Genomic DNA, 25715 nt, shown 5'->3' on the forward strand with positions numbered 1-25715 from the left:
ATCCACGCGGCCCGAGCTTAAGGCGAGTCGCAGCCGCTCCCGCAGCCTCCGAGGACGGCCGGCTCCGCTGATGGTAAGTCCGATCCGCGGGCTCTGCGAACCAGAGCCCTGGAGGCCGCCAGCTCCAGGAGTTGGGCCGATGGTAGGCCGCAGCAGGAACGGAGACAACACCCAGAAAACAAAGGTCGGGTCTCCGTTCGGAAGGGACAAATTTACAATTTTACAGTTCCCCCCCCTCCCCCCCCACACACACACACATAGTACACAAACACAAAAACACCACATCACATCTACAATTAAGACACAAAAAACAACAAAACACAGAGACAAACTGACCGCAGGTAAGCCACAGCTGCTGGGGCAGCGCCGCCATTAGGAGTCATCTTCCCATTTTCCTCCACCTACTGACTTCCTTTAGCATTTAGTGCTCGGGGATTCATCATCTTCAGTCTCGTGTCTCTCCAGATTATTCTCATAATTCTGTCCTCGCTTTCTTTGTCAATTATGCTGCTCCTGCTTTATTGCCTCTAAAATATTCCCATTAACATTGTTATTTCTGGCAGTGTTATGTCATCGTCAAGGTTCCTCAATGCGCTTTCAGCCCCTTGGTTTATGATTCACATCAAAGATCAAATTATTCATTTGATTTGTGTTGTACAAGTTAGTCTGCTGTGTGCAGAGAGACACACACTAAATGCTGGAGTAACTCGGCGGGTCAGGCAGCATCTCTGGAGAGAAGGAATGGGTGAACGTCTCGGGTCGAGACCCTTCTTCAGACTAAGAGTCAGGGGAGAGGGAGACACAGAGATAAGGAAGTGTACGGTGTGAAAGGGAGACATCAAAGGGTATCTTCGGTGTAAACCGACATCTGCAGTTCCTTCCTACACATTTCCTCTGTTCTGTGCAGAACTTGATTGGATGGTCCAACTGGCTATAAATTTGAGTAAATGACAAAGTGCTGGAGGAACTATCGGGTGGCAGCGTGGCGCGGGGGTAGAGTTGCTGCCTGACAGGTGCTGTCTGTACGGAGTTTGTATGTTTTCCCTGTGACCTGCATGGGTGTTTTCTGGGATCTCCGGTTTCCTCGCACATCCCAAAGACATACAGATTTGTACATTAATTGGCTTGGTATAATTGTAAATTGTCCCTAGTGTGTGTAGGATAGTTTTAATGCGCGGGGTGATCGCTGGTCGGCATGGACTCGCTGGGCCGAAGGGCCTGAATCCGCGCTGTATATCTGAACTAAATTAAACTTTAACACAGTTTCTCCACTTTATCCCATCTTCCAACCAGTTTCCTGTGATCAGTTTAGGAAAAAGAACTGCAGGCGCTGGTTTAAGTCGAAGGCCGACACAAAATGCTGGAGTAACTCAGCGGGTCAGGCAGCATCTCGGGAGAGAAGGAATGGGTGACGTTTCGGGTCGAGACCCTTCCTCAGTCTGAAGAAGGGTCTCGACCCGAAACGTCACCCATTCCTTCTCTCCCGAGATGCTGCCTGACCCGCCAAGTTACTCCAGCGTTTTGTGTCTACCTGTAATTAGTTGTCACTTCGCGCTTGTGACTAAAATTCTCTAAATATTAGTATTAAGATTCTCAGAGTTAGCTTGAAAGTGTCCTGTTAAAACTACAAGATGAAGCTTTGGTTTTGTTCATGAATTGGTATTCCTTCCTTCCCGGCTATCATTCATGCAAAGATTTGAGTACATGGTGCACAGTATCACATCACTGATAAGTAACACATCTCTGGTGCAATATTCAATCACAGCGGGGACTGCCATGGTGCCAAAGCAGTTACTTGATAATGAAAGAGATCCAAAAAATTGCTTCTATAATAGTTATTTGTCAGGTGAGGATCAAACTGGTGCTTGTTCTTTTAGTCTGTCTCCTGTCCAAATAATTTGAGCATTGCAATGAAAAAAAAATCAATTTTCCGTGGAGTGGAAAGCTTAAGTTGAATCTGGGTGTGAAACCACCTCAGCATTGCTGGTGGGTTAGGTCAGTGGCACTGCTGGTAGACCTACGTCCTCACAGCACCAGTGGCTCAGGTTCAACCATGACCTCGCGTGCTGTGCTGTCTTCATAGGTTCTAGGGGCAGATTTGGGCCCTTCGGCCTAACAAGCCTAATCCGCCATTGAATCATGGCTAAAGATCTCCGAGATCTTCGGTTTCCTCCCACACTCCAAAGACGTACAGGTTCGTAGGTTAATTGGCTTAGTGAGTGTAAAAATTGTCCCTAGTGGGTATAGGATAGTGTTCTTCTTGCGTTTGAGGCAGCAGAAGTTATGTAACGCCCTCCAGGCGCTGTAGCCAGTGCAATGTCCTGGTGTCGAGGGCCGTGAGGTCTACCCCTCCATCAGGGGGACGGAGGACAGTGCAGTCGTAAATGCCATGCTGCGCTGTTTGCTGGTCTGCTCCACACACGCAGGCTGCTGATGGACGCAACCCCCAACGATGCATGTTGGCGTCGAACCGGTCGACCCCTGTGCGGAGCCGGTTCAGGGCGACCCACTCTTTGCGGGGCGTGTCCCAGCCGGGTGGGGCCGTGGTGTTCGGTGCGACAGTGAATTGAGGAGGTGGCCATGTCTGTTCCCAGCTGGTTCTCCATGCTCCTAGTATGTTGAAACCGGAGCCACAGAGGGTGATGGGAGAAAGGGTGACGAGACGACGGGTGTTGAGGTTCCCGTTGCTGTGAATCCTGGGCGAGGTGGTGCAAAGGATGTTGGGCGTCCGATGGGGCCTTGCGCACCAGCCTATGAGTGAAGAACTCTCCGCGAAGCTTGGCGGGTGCGATACCTGCGAGCACTGGCAGGAGATCCGTCGGAGTAGGGCGTAGTAAGCTGGTGATGATCCGCATGGTGTCGTTAAGGGTGGCGTCTAGCTTGCTGGTATGATAGTGTTAATGTGCGGGGATCGCTGGTCAGCACAGACCCGGTGGGCCGAAGGGCCTGTTTCTGCCCTGTATCTCTAAACTAAACTAAACATATGATAGATGGGATGAATTTGTCGGCTAGTGCGGGTTGCAGACAGTTGCTGCTGGGTAGTTATGAAGCATTTGCCTCATACCTTCTTATATCATTTATGTGTAACTTATGTTTCTGTGTGAAGATGGACACAAATTGCTGGTGTATCTCAGCAGGACAGGCAGCATCTCTGGAGAGAAGGAATGGGTGACGTTTCATGTCGAGACCCTTCTTCAGATCTATCTTTTCCCTCTCAACCCCGGTCTCCTGCCTTCTCCCCATAACCCCTGACACACGTACTAATCAAGAATCTGTCAGTCTCCGCCATCAAGGGGCAGCACAGAGGTGCAGGGGTAGAGTTGCTGCCTTGCAGGGTTTCGATTCTGACCACGGGTGCTACCTGTACGGAGTTTGTACGTTCTCCCCGTGACCTGTGTATGTTTTCTCCGGGATCTCCGGTTTCTTTCCTCACTCCAACGACGTACAGGTTTGTAGGTTAATTGGCTTGGTAACATTGTAAATTGTCCCTAGTGTGTGTGTGTGTGTGTGTAGGATAGTGTTAATGTGCGAGGATACCTGGTCGGTGCGGAACCAGTGGGCCGAAGAGCAGGTTTCCACGCTGTTTCTCGAAATAAAACCCATACAAATATCTGCATGGAGTTTGCCTCACGTTCCTCCTGTGACCACAAGGGTTTCCTCCGGGCGTTCTTTGTTCAGTTTAGAGATATAGCGCGGAAACGGGTCCTTTCGGCCCACCGGGTCCATGCCGACCAGTGATCCCCACGCATTAACACGCTATCTATCCTACAGCCACTAGGGACAATTTTTACATTTGCCCAGCCAATTAACCTACAAACCTGTACGTCTTTGGAGTGTGGAAGGAAACCGAAGATCTCGGAAAAAACCCACGGCGGTCACGGGGAGAACGTGCAAACTCCGCACAGACAGCACCCGTAGTCAGGATCGAACCTGGGTCTCCGGGCATTCGCTGTAAGGCAGCAACTCTACCGCTGCGCCAACGTTTCTCCTCTTGATTCCTCCCACATCCTAAAGATGTGTGGGGGCTGGTTAATTGGCCTCTGCAAATTGGCCTGGTGTGTCGGTGAGTGGCAGAATATAGGGGGTGGGGGGAGATTGAAAAAAAATAATGAATGTAGGGTTAGTGCAGAATGAGAGTCAAGTCAAGTCAAGTCAATTTTATTTGTATAGCACATTTAAAAACAACCCACGTTGACCAAAGTGCTGTACATCAGTTCAGGTACTAAGAAACGAACGTACAATGGCACACAAACATAACAGCACATACGTAAACAGTTCACAGCGCCCCCTCAGAGGGCCTCAAACGCTAGGGAGTAGAAATAGGTTTTGAGCCCGGACTTAAAGGAGTCGATGGAGGGGGCAGTTCTGATGGGGAGAGGGATGCTGTTCAACAGTCTAGGAGCTGCAACCGCAAAAGCGCGGTCACCCCTGAGCTTAAGCCCCTGAGAGGGAGGAAGTTTAATGGAGATGTGCTGTGCAAGGTTTTTTTAACACGGAGGGTGGTGGGGACCTGGAATGCACTTGCCGGGGCTGGAGGTGGAGGCAGATACGAACGACAGTGGTGTTTCAGGGGCTTTTGTATCGGCTCGTGAAGGTGCCTGGAATAGAAGGATATGGATCGTGCGCAGGCAGATGAGATCGGTTTCACTTGGCATTGTGTTCAGCACAAACATTGTGGGCCGAAGGGCCAGATTCCTGTACTGCACTGATCTGTGTTCTATGTAAATTGCTGGGTGATAAATAGTTCAGAGTCAATGGGCAGAATGGCCTGCACGTGCTTTATATCTGTATGGTCTCTGGCTCAAATGCACCCCGAAATCTATATACTAAAACTCTCGTTTGTTATCTTGTTTGTGACTGAACTTCAGCCAAAACGGTGCGCGATAGCATGACAAATTTAGGCCTACCTTACTCACCATTGTCACTTTAGAGATAATGCAAGTAGTTTTATTGAAATCGGTGTTATATTTGTAAAGTTATTCCCATTTTTAAGTTTAAAAGGAGGGGAGGTGAAGGGGAGGGGGGGGGAGGGGGGAGAAGGGAGATAGGAGAGGGGAGGGGGGGTTGAGGGGAGGGGGGGTCATCAGGGTGTTGCATCAATGCAGGAGAGCTTTGGGCCCAATGGGTCCAGTTGGTCTAGAAGTATTTAAACCTCGCCAAATATTTTATTATTTAATTACTTACAAAATGGGGGCTTCATTACCAAAGCCAACATTTGTTGCTCTTTCCATAATTGCATTTGAGGACATAATGGTTCTCCTCGTTAACGATGATCTATTCTGCATTTTCCTTGATCTCCACCACCACCCCCCCCTTTGATGTTTCGTTCTCACACCTTATACTTACTTATCTCTGTATCTCCCCTCCTCTGACTCTCAGTGCCATGAAGAGTCTCGACCCGTTCCTTCTCTGCGGAGATGCTACCCGTCCCGCTGAGTTACTCCAGCATTTTGTGTCCATCTTCAGTTTTAGATTTAGATTTAGAGATACAGCGCGGAAACAGGCCCTTCGGCCCACCTAGTCCGTGCCGCACAGCGATCCCCGCACATTAACACTACCCTATACACACTAGGGACAATTTTTTTTACACATTTACCCAGCATCTGCATCTTCTTCCTACAGGTGCATGGATAGGACAGGTTTGGGGGGATATGGACCAAAGGCAGGACTAGTATAGCTGGGACATTGTTTGCTGGTGTGGGCAAGTTGGGCCGAAGGGCCTGTTTCTACACTATATCACTCTATGACTATCCAAGCCTTTCTCTATTCTGTAGCTTTCAATGTGGTCCCCCCTCAACCTTCTAAACTGTTGAGGCAGGGTCTATCCCATCGTTTAAGAAACATTGAGACAGGTAGCTGGATAGGGCAAGTTTGGAGGGATATTGACCATCAGAGGGCAGGTGGGACTAGTGTAGCTGGGACGTTGTTGGCTGGCGTGGGCAAGTTGGGCCGATGGGCCTGTTTCCACACTGCATCACTCTATGACTCTATATTATAAAGACCCATGTGAATACATTGCTCCATTCTCCCACTGAAGTTTGCTGTGAAAGTTATAGTTGGTAAAAGTTCCGAATCCATCTCTGAACTTTCGTGAAACTAACCGCGATTTCTTTTCTTTCTTTGTGTAAAAGGAATCCGTTTAATGGTCCCTCTGGGATCAATTCCGGAGGGAAATTCATGGGAAATGTTCATTGCAGTCAATCAAGGCGAAACTAGGTAAGCAAAAAAATATATTCAAATGTCTGGGCGTTTTTCAGTCCGCAGTCAAGCGTTTATTGGGGAAAAGGGGAGAGAGTTTTGCATGCTTTTGAGCCTTGTGTCGATCTGGGGATGGGAGAAAAACTTTAATCAGCTGCCTAAAGATGAGAATTGGGATTATTAATGTATTTTGTACACACTTTGCACATCAAAACAAAACACAATCAACCTGCATGCGTGGGCAATGCTTTGTCAGTGCTGCATGAAGAATCGTATAAATCTTAAGTTGTTTTCCGAGAACATTTTGACAATAAATAATTAAGGCTTTGGAATTTAATTGCGTGGTTGTAAAAAAACATTAAACATATTCATTAAATATTCTTGTGCTTCAGTTCATTAGCAGTGTGCTGTTGAAAGTTCCAACTGAAATATCAAAACTATTAAGGGTGTTTATTATGAATAATTAGCTTCCCATCAGCTCGTTATTGTTCCTCATGATACCATGTGGATGCTCTTCTAATTATGTGTAGATTGGGAGGCTCTCTCGCGGTTATTCGTTTGTTTCTTAACAAAATATTAGTGAGCGTTGGGTTCAAGCAGTGTATAATTAGGGAGAATTACATGCTTGCCCCAGTTATTTTAGTTTGGTTTAGTTTAGAGATACAGCGTGGAAACAGGCCCTTTCGGCCATCCGGGTCCGCGCCGACCAGCGATCCCCGCACATTAACACCATCCTACTCGCACTAGGGACAATTTTTACATTTACCGAGCCAATTAACCTACGTACCTGCACGTCTTTGGAGTGTGGGAGGAAACCGAAGATCTCGGAGAAAACCCACGCAGGTCACGGGGAGAATGTACAAACTCCGTACAGACAGCGCCCGTAGTCGGGATCGAACCCGGGTCTCCGGCGCTGCATTCGCTTTAAGGCAGCAACTCTACCGCTGCGCCACCGTGCCGCCGGTGTAGTACAAAAGAAGGACTTGCATTTGTCCAGGGTGTTTCATCACACTGTTGGGCTTCACGTGTAGTAGAGTACCTCTGAAAGACAACTACTGAAACGTGAAGAACAATTTGCACAGGACAATGTCCAAGAAACAAATAAGTATCTGCGTGTGTAGGAAAGAACCGCAGATGCTGGTTTAAACCGAAGACAGACACAAAGTGCTGGAGTAACTCAGCGGCCCGGGCAGCATCTCAGGAGAAAAAAGATGAGTGACGTTTTGGGTTGGGAGGGGAGGGGGGGGGGGGAAAGAGAGAAATAAACTGGTGGCGAGAAAAGGCCAGAATGAATCACGTGTGGCAACAGATCTCCTCAGGAAGGGTGTAAAGGCCATAATGATCCATTGTTGGCTGGGGAAGGTATGATAACAAGTGGGATGCAAGGATGTGAACAGTGGAACTGGTAGGACTACTATGGTGGGGGAGGGGGGAGAGGAAATGCAGGCATAGCTTGAAATTAGAGAAATCAACGTTCATGTCATGAGTGAGGACGTTGTTTATTTTACAGATTATTATTGAAAGATAAATATTGGTCATGAATGTTATGGTATATTTTGGTTTTGCTGCAATGCAGAGAGGTTTGAGTGCGTTCATATATCATAATTATAAGGAGAGGGGGGGATACGTTATAACTTCAGAAGTAGGCCATTCGGCCCATCGAGTCTACTCCACCATTCAATCATGGCCGATCTATCTTTCCCTCTCAACCCCATTCTCCTGCCTTCTCCCCATAACCCCCGACACCATTACTAATCAAGAATCTATCTATCTCTCCCTTAAAAATACCCAATGACAGCCTCCCCTGCCTTCTGTGGCAATGAATTTCCATATATTCACCATCCTCTGACTGGAGAAATTCCCCCTCGTCTGCTTTCTAAAGGTACGTCCTTTTATTCTGAGGCTGTGCCCTCTGGTTCCAGGCTCTCTCACCAGTGGAAACATCCTCTCCAAATCGAAGGTATTCATTCACAAAATGCTGGAGTAACTCAGCGGGTCAGGCAGCATCTCGGGAGAGAAGGAATGGGTGACGTTTTCGGGTCGAGACCCTTATTCAGACGGCTGTCAGGGGGGGCGGGACCAGATCCACATTCACTCTGTCCAGGCCTTTCACTGTTCGGTAAGTTTCAATGAGGTTCCCCCCTCATCCTTCTAAACTCCAGCGAGTACCAGCCCACTATTCGGTAGTTTAATACAGATGTGCAGAGCAGGTTTTTTTTCCCTGTTACCTTGGGATTTCTCAGGGATCTCAGGTTTCCTCTCACACTCCACAACGGACGTGCAGGTTTGTAGGTTGATTGACTTCTGCAAAGATTGTAACTTGTCCCTGGTGTGTAGGATAGTGCTAGTGTACAGGGTGATGGCTGTTCGGCGCCGACTCGGTGGGCCAAGGGGCCTGTTTGCACTCTGTATGTCGAGTGCCTAAAGTCTAAGAAGTGCAACAAAATAACTGCAGATGCTGGTACAAATCGAAGGTATCCATTTCACAAAATGCTGGAGTAACTCAGCAGGTCAGGCAGCATCTCAGGAGAGACGTTTCGGGTCGAGACCCTTCTTCAGACTGATGTCAGGGGGGTGGGACAAAGGAAGGATATAGGTGGAGACAGGAAGACAGTGGGAGAACTGGGAAGGGGGAGGGGAAGAGAGGGACAGAGGAACTATCTAAAGTTGGAGAAGTCAATGTTCATACCGCTGGGCTGTAAGCTGCCCAAGCGAAATATGAGGTGCTGTTCCTCCAATTTCCGGTGGGCCTCACTATGGCACTGGAGGAGGCCCATGACAGAAAGGTCAGACTGGGAGTGGGAGGGGGAGATAAAGTGCTCAGCCACCGGGAGATCAGGTTGGTTAAAGCGGACTGAGCGAAGATGTTGAGCGAAACGATCGCCGAGCCTGCATTTGATTTGGTTTGTGCCTAAAGTCTAATCATTCCCTGTTTAAGTCAGAAGGTTTGTAACTCTGCATCTCATTGTTTCCCAGTGCAGGATGTAGCTGTGACAATGCTACCCCAAACTATTGTGCATTAAGGAACTGCAGACGCTGGTTTGAAACGAAGATAGACACAATCTGAAGAAGGGACTCGACCCGAAACGTCACCCATCCCTTCTCACCAGAGATGCTGTCTGTCCCGTTGAGTTACTCCAGCATTTTGTGTCTATCTTCGGTTTCCCCTAGCTATTTACAGCCGTTGTACATCAACGTTAAAAGAAAATAGTTTGGCTTCCCAAACCTGCAATATTCTGAATGCGACTTGACAAACTTGCATCCTTGATCTCAGATTCTTTCACCTCCATCAAGACAGGCATTAAAGTTACAAATTGCACTAACCTTGGCACTGTAACAAGAACAAATTTCAACTCGTGGTGACATTATCTGTGTTCCCAGTCTTGATAAACCTTTGGCAGTGAATTTAAATGCAGACTTCAGTCTGATTAAGACAGAATTAGACTCCTGGTACAAGGTTCTACTTAATAAGAGGAGAGGAAGTACATGCATGACAAGACAAGATTATGCCAAATGCATTAAACATGTACAAGTGACAGAGAATTTCGATTCAATGTACTGGAGTCTGAAACGCTTGATGCGTTTAGCCACCTTGGTGGAGAATGTCGAATTTGAGTGTCGGCGGAGAAGGCCGCAGAGATTTGCCTTCGCGATTTTATTTATCTCGCGCAATTACAGAAGAGGCAGTGAATTCACCAGTGACCGAAGATCAAAAGCCGCAGATGCCGCTAGCCTGAAATGAAAGGTGGAAGTGGTGCAAACAGGCCAGTGGAGAGGGAAACACGGTTAACATTTCGCTCGGTCGGAGAGCTTTCACCAATACTGGGAAAGGATATTATGCATCTGTGGTTTAGTGTTGACACATAGCATGGAGAAAGGCTCTTCGGGCCACTGCTGTGGGCGGCACGGTGGCGCAGCGGTAGAGTTGCTGCCTTACAGCACCAGAGACCCGGGTTCGATCAGGACTGCGGGTCCTTGTCTGTACAGAGTTTATACGTTCTTCCCGTGACTGGGGTGGGCTTTCCCCAGGAGCTCCGGTTTCCTCCCACACTCCAAAGACGTGCAGTTTGCAGGCTAATTGTGTTTGATAAAATTGTAAGCTGTGTAGGGTTAGGGTTAGGGTTAGTGTGCTGGGATCGCTGGTCGGTGCGGACGTGGTGGGCCGACGAGCCTGTTTCCTCACTTTATCTCTGTACTATGCATGTACCATACATCGAGTCCATGCCGACCATCAATGGGATTTAGAAGGATGAGAGGAGATCTTATCGAAACGTACAAGATTATTAAGGGGTTGGACACGTTAGAGGCAGGAAACATGTTCCCAATGTTGGGGGAGTCCAGAACAAGGGGCCACAGTTTAAGAATAAGGGGTAGGCCATTTAGAACTGAGATGAGGAAAAGCTTTTTCAGTCAGAGAGTTGTGAATCTGTAGAATTCTCTGCCTCAGAAGGCAGTGGAGGCCAATTCTCTGAATACATTCAAGAGAGAGCTAGATAGAGCTCTTAAGGATAGCAGAGTCAGGGGGTATGGGGAGAAGGCAGGAACGGCGTACTGATTGAGAATGATCAGCCATGATCACATTGAATGGCGGTGCTGGCTCAAAGGGCCGAATGGCCTACTCCTGCACCTATTGTCTATTGTCTATTGTCTATTGTCAATCACCCGTTCGCACTAGTTCCATGTTACCCAATGTCACATCTACACAATAGGCAATAGGGGCAGGAGGAGACCCTTCGACACTTCGAGCCAGCACTGCCATTCAATGTGATCATGGCTGATCATCCACAATCCGTTCCTGCCCTCTCCCCATACCCCCTGACTCCGCTATCATTAAGAGCTCTATCTAACTCTCTTGAAAGCATTATGCATTAAAACATGGCCAATTACAGGGCCAATTTGCCTATAAACCTGTATATCTTATGGATGTGGGAGGAGACCGGAGCAGCCAGAGCAAACCCATGCAATCACAGGGAGTGCGTGCAAACTCCACACAGACAGCACTTGAAATCAGGATGAAACCTGGTCTCTGGTGCTGTGAGGCTGCAGCTCTACCAGCTGTGCCACTTTGCTGCCTAAATGAAAAACAAAACATTGCACCTTGAAGATTTTCTGCTCTTCCCTCTCTCTGACGATGACATAAACGCTTCTTTAGTTTAGTGTAGTTTAGTTTAGAGATACAACGCGGAAACAGGCCCTTCAGCCCACCGAGTCTGTGCCGACCAGCGATCCCTGCACACTTACACTATCCTACACACGCTAGGGGGCAATTTGTGCCAAGCCAATTAACATACAAACCCATGGGAGGAACCTGGAGCACCCGGAGAAAACCCACGCAGGTCGCGGGGGAGAACGTGCAAACTCCGTACAGACAGCACCCGTGGTCAGGATCGAACCCAGGTCCCTGCCGCTGTAAGGCAGCAACTCTGCCGCTGCGCCACCGTGCCGCCCTTCTGTTTAAAAAAATAGTTTTCCCAATTCTGATGAAGTCTTCGACCTCATATGTTGACTCTGCCTCTCTCTCCAGACATGCTGCCTGACCTGCTGAGCCATTCCAGCACTCTGTGTTTCAATTTCAGATTTCCTGCCTCTTTATGAGAGACGGAATATCTGCAAGCACGATATGACGTTGATGATTTTGACCTTCGAACCGATGTCGATGTGTCTCTATAAAAAATAAAAAAATTAATGTTCACAAAATATCAAACAAGTCTGATCCCAGCACACTGACAGGCCCAGCACAACAATAGTTTAAAGCCTGCCAATTGCCATTGAAGTAATCCACAGAGAGTCTGAAGAAGGGTCTCGACCCGAAACGTCACCCATTCCTTCTCTCCCGAGATGCTGCCTGACCTGCTGAGTTACTCCAGCATTTTGTGAATAAATCCATTTGTACCAGCATCTGCAGTTATTTTCTTATAATCCACAGAGAGAAAGTCCGAGCTGTAAAGAATTGGGGAAGAGGATTCAGTGGTGGAGCAAAGATCTGCAGTCAAAGCTGCAGAGAGATTTTAGCTCTTCAATTGCCCAGGCCGTCTCAGATCTCTGTAGGTAGTTGACAAGATAAGTGAGAGATCATTAAGTTGTATCAGATTGAAGCCTTTTCCACCATCAGTAAGATCTGCCCAAGTTAAAAGAAAGCTTCTTCCCTTTTGAAGGCTGCCGCTGTCTAACCAGGTTTTCTCATCCGAGTTTGATGAGAGGGGGCAGAGAGATGAGATCCAAACAGGGTCCTGGTTCTTGGTAATGATTCCACACTGGTTTCATTCCTCTCTGGAGCCAAATCATAATCATAATCATAATCGTACTTTATCAGCCAGGTATGTTTTGCAACAAACGAGGAATTTGATTTGCCATACAGTCATAACAATAGACAACAGGTGCAGGAGTAGGTCATTCGGCCCTTCGAGCCAGCACCGCCATTCAATGTGATCATGGCTGATCATCCACAATCACTACCCCGTTCCTGCCTTCTCCCCATACCCCCTGACTCCGCTATCATTAAGAGCTCTATCTAACTCTCTCTTGAAAGCATCCAGAGAATTGGCCTCCACTGCCTTCTGAGGCAGAGAATTCCACAGATTTACAACTCTCTGAGTGAAAAAGTTTTTCCTCATCTCAGTCCTAAATCTTAAACTGTGGCCCCTGGTTCTGGACACCCCCAACATTGGGAACATGTTTCCTGCCTCAAGCGTGTCCAACCCCTTAATAATATTATATGTTTCAATAAGATCCCCTCTCATCCTTCTAAATTCCATGGTATACAATAAATAGCAACAAGACACCCAAATAACATTTATAACATGAACATCCACTCCCATGTGCGACTCCCCCACTTTCCTCACTGTGATGGAAGGCAAACAAAGTTCCATCTTCATCCCGTCTTTGTTCCGTGGTCAGGGGGCTCGAACCTTCCGTTGACAGGACGATCTTAGCTCCCGCAATCAGCGGTCAAACCCTCCACATCGGGGCGATCAGGCTCCCACATTGGGGGGATCTTAGTTCCCCCGCGTCTGGCGATTGGACCCTGGGTCGGGGCTGGTCGAACCTCCTGCGGCTTTGGAGCTTCCCGACATCAGTCTCTACCCGAGACTGCGAGCTCCTCGATGGTGAAATCCGCAGGTCGCGGTTGGAGCATCGATCCCAGGCAAGGGATGGCAGGCTCCGATGGTATGTCCACGTCCCCGCGGTGGGACTCAGTTAGTCTCGAGCAAGGCCGCCAGCTCCACGATGTTAGGCCGCAGAGCGACCGGAGATACGATCCGGAAAACAATCACATCTCCGGCAAGGTAAGAGATTGAAAAAAAGTTTCCCCCGACCCCTTTCCCCCACCCCCCACATAAAACAAACCAGAGAACATTTACACATACTTTTAAAACACACTAAAAATAACAAAAAAAGACAAAAAAGACAGACAGGCCATTGGCAAGGCTGCCCATCGCTGATGGCGCCACCTGGTGGAATGACCTTCCTTAAAATCCAACTTACAAATTGGGAGCAAGAGTAGGTCGCCGACTGATCCCATTGTGATCGTAAACTTCACGGGTGTCAGGGGTAATGGGGAGAAGGCAGGAGAACAGGGTTAGGAGGGAGAGATAGATCAGCCATGGTTGAGTGGCAGAGTAGACTTGATGGGCCGAATGGCCTAATTCTGCTCCAATCACTTATGAGCTTATGGTTTTATGAGCTGTCTCTCTGTGGAGAGAAATGGCCGTGATGTTTTGGGCTGGGACCCTTCCTCGGACTTGACGGAGTTGGGGGAGAAATCTGTTAGCGATAGGGGAGGAGTGGGGCAATCATGGCAAGTGATAGGTGGATACGGGTGAAGAGAGGTGGTGTGCAGATTGGTGGAGGTAGTGGCAAAGGCGACAGGTGAAACGGAGACAAAACAGTGGAAGGCAGGAAGGATAGAAACATAGAAAATAGGTGCAGGAGTCGGCCATTCGGCCCTTCGAGCCTGTACGCACCGCCATTCAATATGATCATGGCTGATCATCCAACTCAGTATCCCGTACCTGCCTTCTCTCCATACCCCCTGATCCCTTTAGCCACAAGGGCCACATCTAACTCCCTCTTAAATATAGCCAATGAACTGGCCTCAACTACCTTCTGTGGCAGAGAATTCCACAGATTCACCACTCTCTGTGTGAAAAAAAACTTTCTCATCTCGGTCCTAAAAGACTTCCCCCTTATCCTTAAACTGTGACCCCTTGTTCTGGACTCCCCCAACATCGGGAACATCTTTCCTGCCTCTAACGTGTCCAACCCCTTAATAATCTTATACGTTTCGATAAGATCTCCTCTCATCCCTCTAAATTCCAGTGTATATTCCAGGGTGCTGCAGCTTCCTACCACATCCCAAAGACGTGAGCGATTGTAGATTAATTGGCCTTCTGGAAATCGCCCCTAAGGTGTGGATGAGAAAATGGGATGACATAAAACTAGTGTGAACCGGTGATTGGCGGTCGGCGTGGAGTCGATGGGCCGAAGGGCCCGTTTGCATGCTGTATATCTAAACCAAACTAAAACAAAACTAAATGGACTCTATGACTCTCACATATACTTGGGAGTGGGGAAATCCATACTGACCTCAGGTGTATAAGAAAATAACTGCAGATGCTGGTACAAATCGATTTATTCACAAAATACTGGAGTAACTCAGCAGGTCAGGCAGCATCTCGGGAGAGAAGGAATGGTGGTGTGGCCACAGAGTCTCCATGATTCTGTGACACGTTGGCGCGGCAGTAGTATTGCTGCCTTGCCGCGCCAGAGATCCAGGTTCGATCCTGACTGCGGGTGCTGTCTGTACGGAGTTTGTACGTTCTCCCTGCAGCCGTGTGGGTTTTGTCCGGGTGCTCCGGTTTCCTCCCACGCTCCAAAGATGTACAGGTTTGGAGGCTAATTGGCTTCTGTAAAATTGTTCATTGCCCCGGGTGTGTATGATAGGGCTCGTGCACAGGGTGATCGCTGGTCGGTGCAGGCTTGGTGGGCCCAAGGGGCCTGTTCCCGCACTGTGTCTCTCAGGTCTAAAGTTCCCCATTGCAAGCAGTTGAAAAGTAATGAAATAAGCTGAATTGGTCGGAACGTCTTTGCAAAGCGGTTGCCACACAAAGCCAAAAGCAAAGGTACGGATGGCTTCTGAATCAGATGGCGGTGGCTTCACCGGGCGGCACGGTGGCACAGCGGTAGAGTTGCTGCCTTACAGCGAATGCAGCGCCGGAGACTCAGGTTCGATTCTGACTACGGGCGCCGTCTGTACGGAGTTTGTACGTTCTCCCCGTGACCTGCGTGGGTTTTCTCCGAGATCTTCGGTTTCCTCACACACTCCAAAGACGTACAGGTATGTAGGTTAATTGGCTGAGCAAATGTAAAAAATTGTCCCTGGTGGGTGTAGGATAGTGTTAGTGTGCGGGGATCGCTTGGCGGCGCGGACCCGCTGGGCCGAAGGGCCTGTTTCTGCGCTGTATCTCTAAAAAAAACTAAATCAAATGCTTCACTGTCCCAAGGCAATGCTGGCTTCCAAAGATAGAAGGTTCCTCTGCCAGGCCTCGTTTGTATCGCTGCTCTCGGGAAGTTAGCCGACCACAAGAGGACGTGTTTTCCACCTCTGATTCAGAGCGGACTCGTCCTATTTGCATTTGCAAGAACATCCATCCCACTACCTTGCTGTGAACGATGGTATCTCCCGGGCATTGAGCATGGCATGATGTGTTCAGCTTTGTAGGCAGATGGTCGAGTTCAAGGCCAAACCCTTGAATTTGAGACATCATCAGGAATAAGTGCTTCGTTATATGTCCCGGGAGAATTCAATCAATGCCTTTTTGAAAGTTCAAAAAAAAATACACAGCAATGCTCCTTCAGTGCATTACACACGTACTGACACAGGTCAATTAGAGCAAAATGCCTGAGTGAAAGAGTAGTGTTGATGCAAATTTTTGGTAATTTTTAATCAGCACAATTGAGTCTTAGGTGTTTATGCTTTACGGGATATTTGTACCACTAAACAAACCTTCACAGAAATTACAAGTAGACTATCCATAAGCCTGACAACAAAATGCTGGAGTAACTCAGTGGGACAGGCAGCATCTCTGGAGAGAAGGAATGGGTGATGTTTCGGGTCGAGACCCTTCTTCGGACTGATCTGTCTGTAGTTTGCTGTACTTCACAGCACGACTGATCAACTTCAGAATGATTGGCAGACACAAAATGCTGGAGTAACTCAGCGGGTCAGGCAGCATCTCTGGAGAGAAGGAATGGGTGACGTTTCGGGTCGAGACCCTTCTTGTCGACCCGAAACGTCACCCATTCCTTCTCTCCAGAGATGCTGCCTGACCCGTTGAGTTACTCCAGCATTTTGTGTCTACCTTCGATTAAACCAGCATCTGCAGTGTTTTTTTTCCCTAAACTTCAGAATGATTGATCATTTGAGGTACCTCCGGGAACCCCATTAAGATGGTCCACGAAGCCTACCTATCTTTCATCTGTAGATTCCTGGCTTCTTAAAAGTGCTTAGCTGTGAGATTTACTCAAGAAAGCTCGAGGGATTGGATAGCAAGTGGTTCAGCGTTTTTCCAACAATTTCTTTGCGCTGTACATCTTGTTTCCTAGTTTCCGCACACTCTCTGTTTGAATGTTTTAATGATTCTAACTTATCAACTGAGAAAGTAAAAAAGAAAAAGATAGAAATTTATCGTACAGCTGAGTCCTCTCAACATGGTTAGTGCAATGAATTCCTATTTGTTTGACAATTGGCTTTCATCTGGTGTGTTGGTTTATTGAAAACCGAGAGGCAAAATCAATGATTATTATAGACGATGTATCTTTTCAGACATCTTAGCGGTGGTTCGATTGCTAACACCTGCCACTGTAACTTTCTTTTTTTTTCCCTAATCAGATGTGCAGCACTTTGGTCAACGTGGGTTGTTTTTAAATGTGCTATACAAATAAAATTGACTTGACTTGACTTGACCATTGCCTCTGTTGGAATGCTTAAGAAGACATCGCTAAGGCATATAAGATATCCACAAAGTTAAATAGGATTTTTCCTAGTATCTCTCCTATTTGTGATAAATGTCAATTTCAAGAAGCTAATTTAACTCATATTTTCGTAACTTGCATAAAAATGCAAAATTTCTGGTTGGAGATTTTTTAAATAGTTTCTAAAGTTATCAACAAGCAATTGGATATGGATCCAAAATTAATTATATTAGGATTATCAGAACATACTACAAACTTTACAACAAGTCAGGTACATTTTCTTGATTACAGTTTAATAACTGCGAAAAAATTAATACTTAAATTTTGGAAAAAACCAATAACCCCCGCAATTAAAATGTGGACTACGGAAATGACAGAGACCCTGCATTTTTAAACAAAATAAGATTTGCCTTAATTGACAAACCTGAGTTATTTTTTAAAATATGGTCTCCATTTATTGAATTTTTAGAAAAGTAAATGGGTTTGGCACAGGACTAAAATAAAAAATTTAAATTAAAAGTTGAAACTTGAGTTTAGGGTTGGATGTACAACTGTGGTTATTGTCTCCCGGATCTACCCCCTTTAATTTTTATAGTTATACCTTTTTTTTAAAAAAATTATTCTCTCTTCCCAATAGTTTATAGTTTTTTTTTTTTTCTTTCTTCTTTATTTTTTATTTTTTCTCTTTAAAATTTTTTTAATTGAAGCTATGTAAGAACTTTGTAACAAATTTGTCTTTTATTTCTATTTGTACATATGCTTTTCAAAAATAAAAATATATTTTTTAAAAAGAAGAAAAAAAAGATATCCACAAAGTGCTGGAGTGACCCAGTGGGTCAGGCAGAATCTCTGCAGAAATACGATGGGTGACATTTCAGGTCCGGACCCAGTTACTCCAGCACTTTGGGTTTATCTTTGGTATAATCCAGCATCTGCAGTTCATTGTTTCATCTAAAAATATATAACATGGTTAATACCATATGGTTGTTTCGGGGAACTTGCTGAGTATAAATTGGTTGGATTATTCCCTACATTACAGCAATAATAGTCTCAAACAGTGTGTGGACAGGCCCTTCGGCTCAACTTGCTCACACCAACCAACATGTCCCATCTACATTAAGTTCATAAGTTGTTCGGGCAGAATTAGGCCATTCGGCCCATCAAGTCTACTCCGCCATTCAATCATGGCTGATCTATCTCTCCCTCTTAACCCCATTTTGCCTTCTCCCCATAACCCCCTAACACGTGTACTAATCAACAATCTATCGATCTCCACTTTAAAAATATCCATTGACTTGATCTCCACATCCTTCTGTGGCACGACTCTCTCCAGACCCACCTGCCTGCGTTTGGCCCATATTCCTCCAAACTTGTCCTATCCATGCATGCGTCTAAATGTTTCATAAACGTTGCGATAGTACCTGCAATGACCTTGACAATGGGGTTGGACACGTTAGAGGCAGGAAACATGTTCCCAATGTTGGGGGAGTCCAGAACAAGGGGCCACAGTTTAAGAATAAGGGGTAGGCCATTTAGAACTGAGATGAGGAAAAACATTTTCAGTCAGAGAGTTGTGAATCTGTGGAATTCTCTGCCTCAGAAGGCAGTGGAGGCCAATTCTCTAAATGCATTCAAGAGAGAGCTAGATAGAGCTCTTAAGGATAGTGGAGTCAGGGGGTATGGGGAGAAGGCAGGAACGGGGTACTGATTGAGAATGATCAGCCATGATCACATTGAATGGCGGTGCTGGCTCGAAGGGCCGGATGGCCTCCTCCTGCACCTATTGTCTACTGTCTATTGTCTATTGGCGATTTTCGCATTGATCCTTGCGACGTTCTCCAGAAAGCAGTGGAGGCTAATTCACTGGATGTATTCAAGAGAGAGTTGGATATAGCTCTTAGGGCTAACGGAATCAAGGGATGTAGGGGAGAAAGCAGGAACGGGGTACTGATTTAGGACGATCAGCCATGATCACATTGAATGGCGGTACTGGCTCGAAGGGCCGAATGGCCTACTCCTGCACCTATTTTCTCTGTTTCCATGTTCCGATTTTGAAAGGTGCTTCGGAGATTCAAGACTGGAGCATCAGTGACAGTCAAACACGACCCATTTATCAGCCATTCCACTGTGCTCAGCCATCCGTCAAAGAGCAGCAAATTAACAGACAAGCTCGCTCTTTATTGAACGTAAAACGTCGTCAGGGGTTTGCGGCCGAGCCTGACCATCGCAATGCCTGAGGCAGCGTTATTCAGGCCGGGTGTCTGCCGGGGAGGGGAATTGAACTCACGAACCTTCCGGCTCAGCGAGGGGAGTGCTACCCACAGAGCCACAGCCGACACCCCCCGGCAGCAGCACGCGAACGTCCTTGACATGGCGCGCAGTCGTTTTCTGCAGCACGCCACAAAGCAACAGCGTGGGACCATTTGGTTTAGACTCGCACCGCTGTGGTCCAGCTGCCCATGCATTTCGCAGCAGAAGGGCCAGAGTATTTAGTTGATGTCCGCGGTGATAATGGCTCGGAGCTCCAACAACCTTCAAGCTCACAGACGACCTAATGATTTTAAACCGCAGCTTTTTATTTTTAGTAACCTCTTAGTGCCCGCGCATCGAAGTGAACTTTTCCAACTCCTTCAGGGAGTCCCACGTACCGTGTGGGAAAAAACTGCAGATGCTGGTGCAAATCGAAGGGATCACAAAATGCTGGAGTAACTCAGCGGGTCAGGCAGCATCTCAGGAGAGAAGGGATGGGTGACGTTTCGGGTCAAGACCCTTCTTCGGACTGATCTGTCTGTAGTTTGCTGTACTTCACAGCACAGCCGATCAACTTCAGAATGATTGGCAGACACAAAATGCTGGAGTAACTCAGCGGGTCAGGCAGCATCTCTGGAGAGAAGGAATGGGTGACGTTTCGGGTACCACTTGCTACCCAATCCCGCGAGCTTTCTTGAGTAAATCTCACAGCTAAGCACTTTTAAGAAGCCATGAATCTACAGATGAAAGATAGGTAGGCTTCGTGGACCATCTTAATGGGGTTCCCGGAGGTACCTCAAATAATCAATCATTCTGAAGTTTAGGAAAGAAAATACTGCAGATGCTGGTTTAAATCGAAGGTAGACACAAAATGCTGGAGTAACTCAGCGGGGTCAGACAGCATCTCGGGAGAGAAGGAATGGGTGACGTTTCGGGTCGAGACCCTTCTTCAGTCTGAAGAAGGGTCTCGACCCGAAACGTCACCCATTCCTTCTCTCCAGAGATGCTGCCTGACCCGCTGAGTTGCTCCAGCATTTTCTGATATCATATGTACCACGATTGGAAGGGATCGTTTGGCGGCTGTGTAAGGCAGGAATACAAGCTCTAATCCTATCCTTTTTTGCACAATCCTAATCGCACCTCAATGACAGAACGCTACTGTCAAGAGCCAAGGGTGAAAGAGAGTTTTATCGTCCATATGTCCCGAAACAGAACAATGACATTCTTAAATGTAGCAGCACGACAGATATGTAAACATAAGATAGACACACAATTTGATTTATTCACAAAATGCTGGAGTAACTCAGCAGGTCAGGCAGCATCTCGGGAGAGAAGGAATAGGCAACGTTTCCCGTCGAGAACGCCACCCATTCCTTCTCTCCAGAGATGCTGCCTGTCCCACTGAGTCACTCCAGCATTTGTGTCTATCTTCGGATTAAACCAGCATCGGCAGTTCCTTCCTACAGATATGTAAACATAGTACTCTGTAAAACACATAAATAAACCAGAAAAAAAGTTCAGTATATAGAAAAAATACCCAAACAGGCAAATTAATAGACATCAGTGCAAAGTCAAAAATAATGTACCCACGTCCACCTCTTGCACTCCTCTGGACTTTTGTTCTCTAATTGCGTTTTACTCTAATGTTTAGTTTAGAGATGCAGGACATTAACAGTCCACCACATTGAGTGTCCACACATTCACAGTGCCCACCACATTCACAGTGCCCACCACATTCACAGTGCCCACCACATTCACAGTGCCCACCACATTCACAGTGCCCACCACATTCACAGTGCCCACTACATTCACAGTGCCCACCACATTCACAGTGCCCACCACATTCACAGTGCCCACATTCACAGTGCCCACTACATTCACAGTGCCCACCACATTCACAGTGCCCACCACATTCACAGTGCCCACCACATTCACAGTGCCCACCACATTCACAGTGCCCACCACATTCACAGTGCCCACCACATTCACAGTGCCCACATTCACAGTGCCCACTATTGGGCGGCACGGTAGCGCAGCGGTAGAGTTGCTGCTTTACAGCGAATGCAGCGCCGGAGACTCAGGTTCGATCCTGACTACGGGTGCTGCACTGTAAGGAGTTTGTACGTTCTCCCCGTGACCTGCGTGGGTTTTCTCCGAGATCTTCGGTTTCCTCCCACACTCCAAAGACGTACAGGTATGTAGGTTAATTGGCTGGGTAAATGTAAAAATTGTCCCTAGTGGGTGTAGGATAGTGTTAATGTATGGGGATCACTGGGCGGCACGGACTTGGAGGGCCGAAAAGGCCTGTTTCCGGCTGTATATATATGATATGATATGATGATATTAACAGTCTGCCACGTTCACAGTGCCCACATTCACAGTGCCCACCACATTAACAGTGCCCACACATTAACAGTGCCCACACATTAACAGTGCCCACACATTAACAGTGCCCGCCACGTACAGGTTTGTAGGTTAATTGGTTTGGTATAATTGTAAATTGTCGCTAATGTGTGTAGGATAGCGTTAGTGTGCAGGGATCGCTGGTCGGCATGGACATGTTGGGCCGAAGGGCCTGTTTCCGCACTGTATCTCTAAACTAAACTAAACTACATTAACAGTGCCCACACATTAACAGTGCCCACCACGTACATGTTTGTAGGTTAATTGGCGGTATGATTGTAAATTGTCCCTAGTGTGTGAAGGATAGTGTAAGTGTGCAGGGATCGCTGGTCGGCACGGACTTAGTGGGCTGAAGGGCCTGTTTCCGCACTGTATCTTTAAACTACATTAACAGTAACAATGCCCACCACAATCACAGTGCACACCACTTGCAGGTTTGTAGGTTAATTGGCTTGATATAATTGTAAATTGTCCCTAGTGTGTGTAGGATAGTGTAAGTGTGCTGGGACTCGGTGGGCTGAAGGGCCTGTTTCCGCACTGCATCTCTAAACTAAACTAAACTAAACTAAATTACATTAACAGTACACACACATTAACAGTGCCCACCATATCCAGAGTCCACCACATTAACTGTGCCCACCACATTAACAATGCCCACCACATTAACAGTACCCTTACATTAACAGTACACACACATTAACAATGCCCACCACATTAACAGTGCACACACACATTAACAGTGCCCACCACATTAACAATGCCCACCACATTAACAGTGCCCACCACATCCACAGTGCCCACACATTAACAGTACACACACATTAACAGTGCCCACCACATTAACAGTGCCCACCACATCCACAGTGCCCACACATTAACAGTACACACACATTAACAATGCCCACCACATTAACAGTGCCCACCACATCCACAGTGCCCATACATTAACAGTGCACACACATTAACAGTGCCCACACATTAACAGTACATGCACATTAACAGTGCCCACACATTAACAGTACATGCACATTAACAGTGCACACACATTAACAGTACATGCACATTAACAGTGCACACACATTAACAGTACATGCACATTAACAGTACATGCACATTAACAGTACACACACATTCACAATGCCCACCACATTAACAGTACCCTTACATTAACAATGCCCCCCACATTAACAGTGCCCACCACATCAACAATGCCCATACATTAACAGTACATGCACATTAACTGTGCCCACACATTAACTGTGCCCACACATTAACAGTGCCCACCACATTAACAGTGCCCACACATTAACAGTGCCCACACATTAACAGTGCCCACGCTGGTGTCCTGTGGCTTCATTGCAGTCACAATCCTTCACCATCACTCACTTTAACCAGCATCTCCCCTCCTGCAGCAGTCTGGATTGCAGCCATTCATTGTTGTGGCTGAACAAAGGCGGTGGAGGACGTGCACTAAATGCCGGCCCTGCCAGCGATGCCCCCTATCCAGGAGATGAGTTATACGCCTTTCACTCAATTGTCTTTTGCCCATCATTTAACCCAATCTACAAATGCCTCCTTTAAAAGGGTAGGCTGATGACACTAGAAAAGGCATGTGATGGTTGGCACACTGATAATACAATATAATCAAGGCAAGAGCATGCTATTGGCATATGTTCCAGACCAAACAATGAACTTTGTACTTGCAGCAGCACAACACAATATGTAACATAATAGTCTCTAAACAATGTAATAAACAAAAACAAATTTCAGTATGGATTTTTATATATATATATATATACACACACACATATATGTGTATACACACACACACACATATATATATAGATAGACATATTTATAGATATTCACATCTATATGAATAAAGAACATTAAACCCAAGTTTTAGATGTGTAAAATGATCCACTTCGTTTGCAGGCTTGTTTATAAATTTAATAGAGTAGATCAAAACTTTCAGTTTCAATGAAATACAAAATCATTTCTGTCTGGAAATTTGTTAAGCAGAACAATCTATTTGCAATCTATATATATAGACATATATATATATAGTGTGTGTGTGTTTATATTCGTTTTGTCTTTGGCACTAATGCTGTATGTTTTATGTCTATATATATGTGCGTGTATATATATATATATATATATATGTGTGTGTGTGTGTGTGTGTGTGTGTATATATATATATATATATACACACACATACATACATGTGTATACACACACACACAAACACAAACACACACAAAAACAAACAATAACAGTGCAAAACGACAAAACTAATGTCGGCAAGATTATGTGATTCAGAGCTTATTTGGAGTCTGTAGTGTAGAGGTTGTACTGCAGGGAAGAAGCCATTACATATAGTTTTCAGGCTCCTGTACCTTGTTGCTGATGAAATGAGAGCGTGGCCAGGGTGGTGTGGGTCTCTGATGATGCTGGCTGCCTCCTTGAGTCAGCGACTCCTGTAGATCCCTTCGATGGTGGGGAGGTCAGTACCGGTGATGAGATGGCCTTGGTCACCAATGTATGCAGTCTTCTCCACTGCTGGGCATAATATTACACCTACACTGTTTGTATGCACTGTCCCAGCTCTTCCAGATAACAGATTAGTGGGCAGAATTAGAGCGCATGGTATTGGGGTAGGGTACTGACATGGATAGAAAATTGGTTGACAGACAGAAAGCAAAGAGTGGGGATAAATGGGTCCCTTTCAGAATGGCAGGCAGTGACTAGTGGGGTACCACAAGGCTCGGTGCTGGGACCGCAGCTATTTACAATATACATTAATGACTTAGATGAAGGGATTAAAAGTAACATAGCAAATTTTGCAGATGATAGAAAGCTGGGTGGCAGTGTGAATGGCCTCCTCCTGCACCTATTGTTTATTGTCTATTGACTTTAAGAAATTAATGCATTAGTTAATGCTCTCTCCTCTCTCTCCTCTCTCTCTCTCTCTCTCTCTCTCTCTCTCTCTCTCTCTCTCTCTCTCTCTCTCCTCTCTCTCTCTCTCTCTCTCTCCCTCTCTCTCTCCCTCCCTCCCTCCTCCTACCTCCCTCTCCCTCTCCTCTCCCTCTCCCTCCTCTCTCTCTCTCTCTCCTCTCTCTCTCTCTCTCTCTCTCTCTCTCTTCTCTCTCTCTCTCTCCTCTCTCTCTCTCTCTCCTCTCTCTCCCTCTCTCTCTCTCCTCCCTCCCTCCCTCCTCCCCCTCCCTCTCTCTCTCTCCATCTCTCTCTCTCATCTCTCTCTCCTCTCTCTCTCCTCTCTCTCTCTCCCTCTCTCTCTCTCTCTCTCCTCTCTCTCTCTCTCTCTCTCTCTCTCCTCTCTCTCTCTCTCTCTCTCTCTCTCTCTCTCTCTCTCTCTCTCTCTCTCTCTCTCTCTCTCTCTCTCTCTCCTCTCTCTCTCTCTCTCTCTCTCTCTCTCTCTCTCTCTCTCTCGCTCTACAGCCTGCAACCAGAGGGAGGTGAGATACTACTGAGTCCTGAGGTTACCTGTGGGCCGGCAGGTTTATCCTTGTCCACGCCAGTCGCTCTGACAGTCCCTCACTGTGCCATGGTGTGCCCGGAGCACTGGAGCATTCAGCTCAAGAGGCAGGTCCTGGCTGGAAAATGGGAGGTGAGTTTGGAGACAATTGCAGATTCCTTGCACCGGCCCGTGTTGAAGTACGTCCCAGATAGAACAATGATATTCTTGCTTGCAGCAGCACAACAGAACATGTAAACACAGTGCACTGTAAACAATATAATGAATGAGCAAAACAAAGTTCAGTGTGTGTATATATACATATACACATTTATACATATACACACATATACACGTATATACATATACACACATATACATATACACACATATACACGTATATACATCTACACACATA

The 25715-nt window shown here is 46.6% G+C and overlaps 1 protein-coding gene across 1 annotated transcript in view; it reads left to right on the top strand.

Moving 5' to 3' along the window:
• Positions 1–25715, top strand: part of LOC144610282 (netrin receptor UNC5D-like) — a 532680-nt gene that overhangs the window by 469787 nt on the left and 37178 nt on the right. Inside the window, exons 11-12 of the mRNA XM_078428872.1 lie at positions 6132–6216; positions 25282–25450. Coding sequence (XP_078284998.1) covers positions 6132–6216; positions 25282–25450 — 254 coding nt within the window. The remainder of the gene's footprint in view (positions 1–6131; positions 6217–25281; positions 25451–25715) is intronic.

The sequence above is a fragment of the Rhinoraja longicauda genome, chromosome 36, assembly GCF_053455715.1.
Source record: "Rhinoraja longicauda isolate Sanriku21f chromosome 36, sRhiLon1.1, whole genome shotgun sequence".
Classification (NCBI taxonomy): Eukaryota; Metazoa; Chordata; class Chondrichthyes; order Rajiformes; family Arhynchobatidae; genus Rhinoraja; species Rhinoraja longicauda.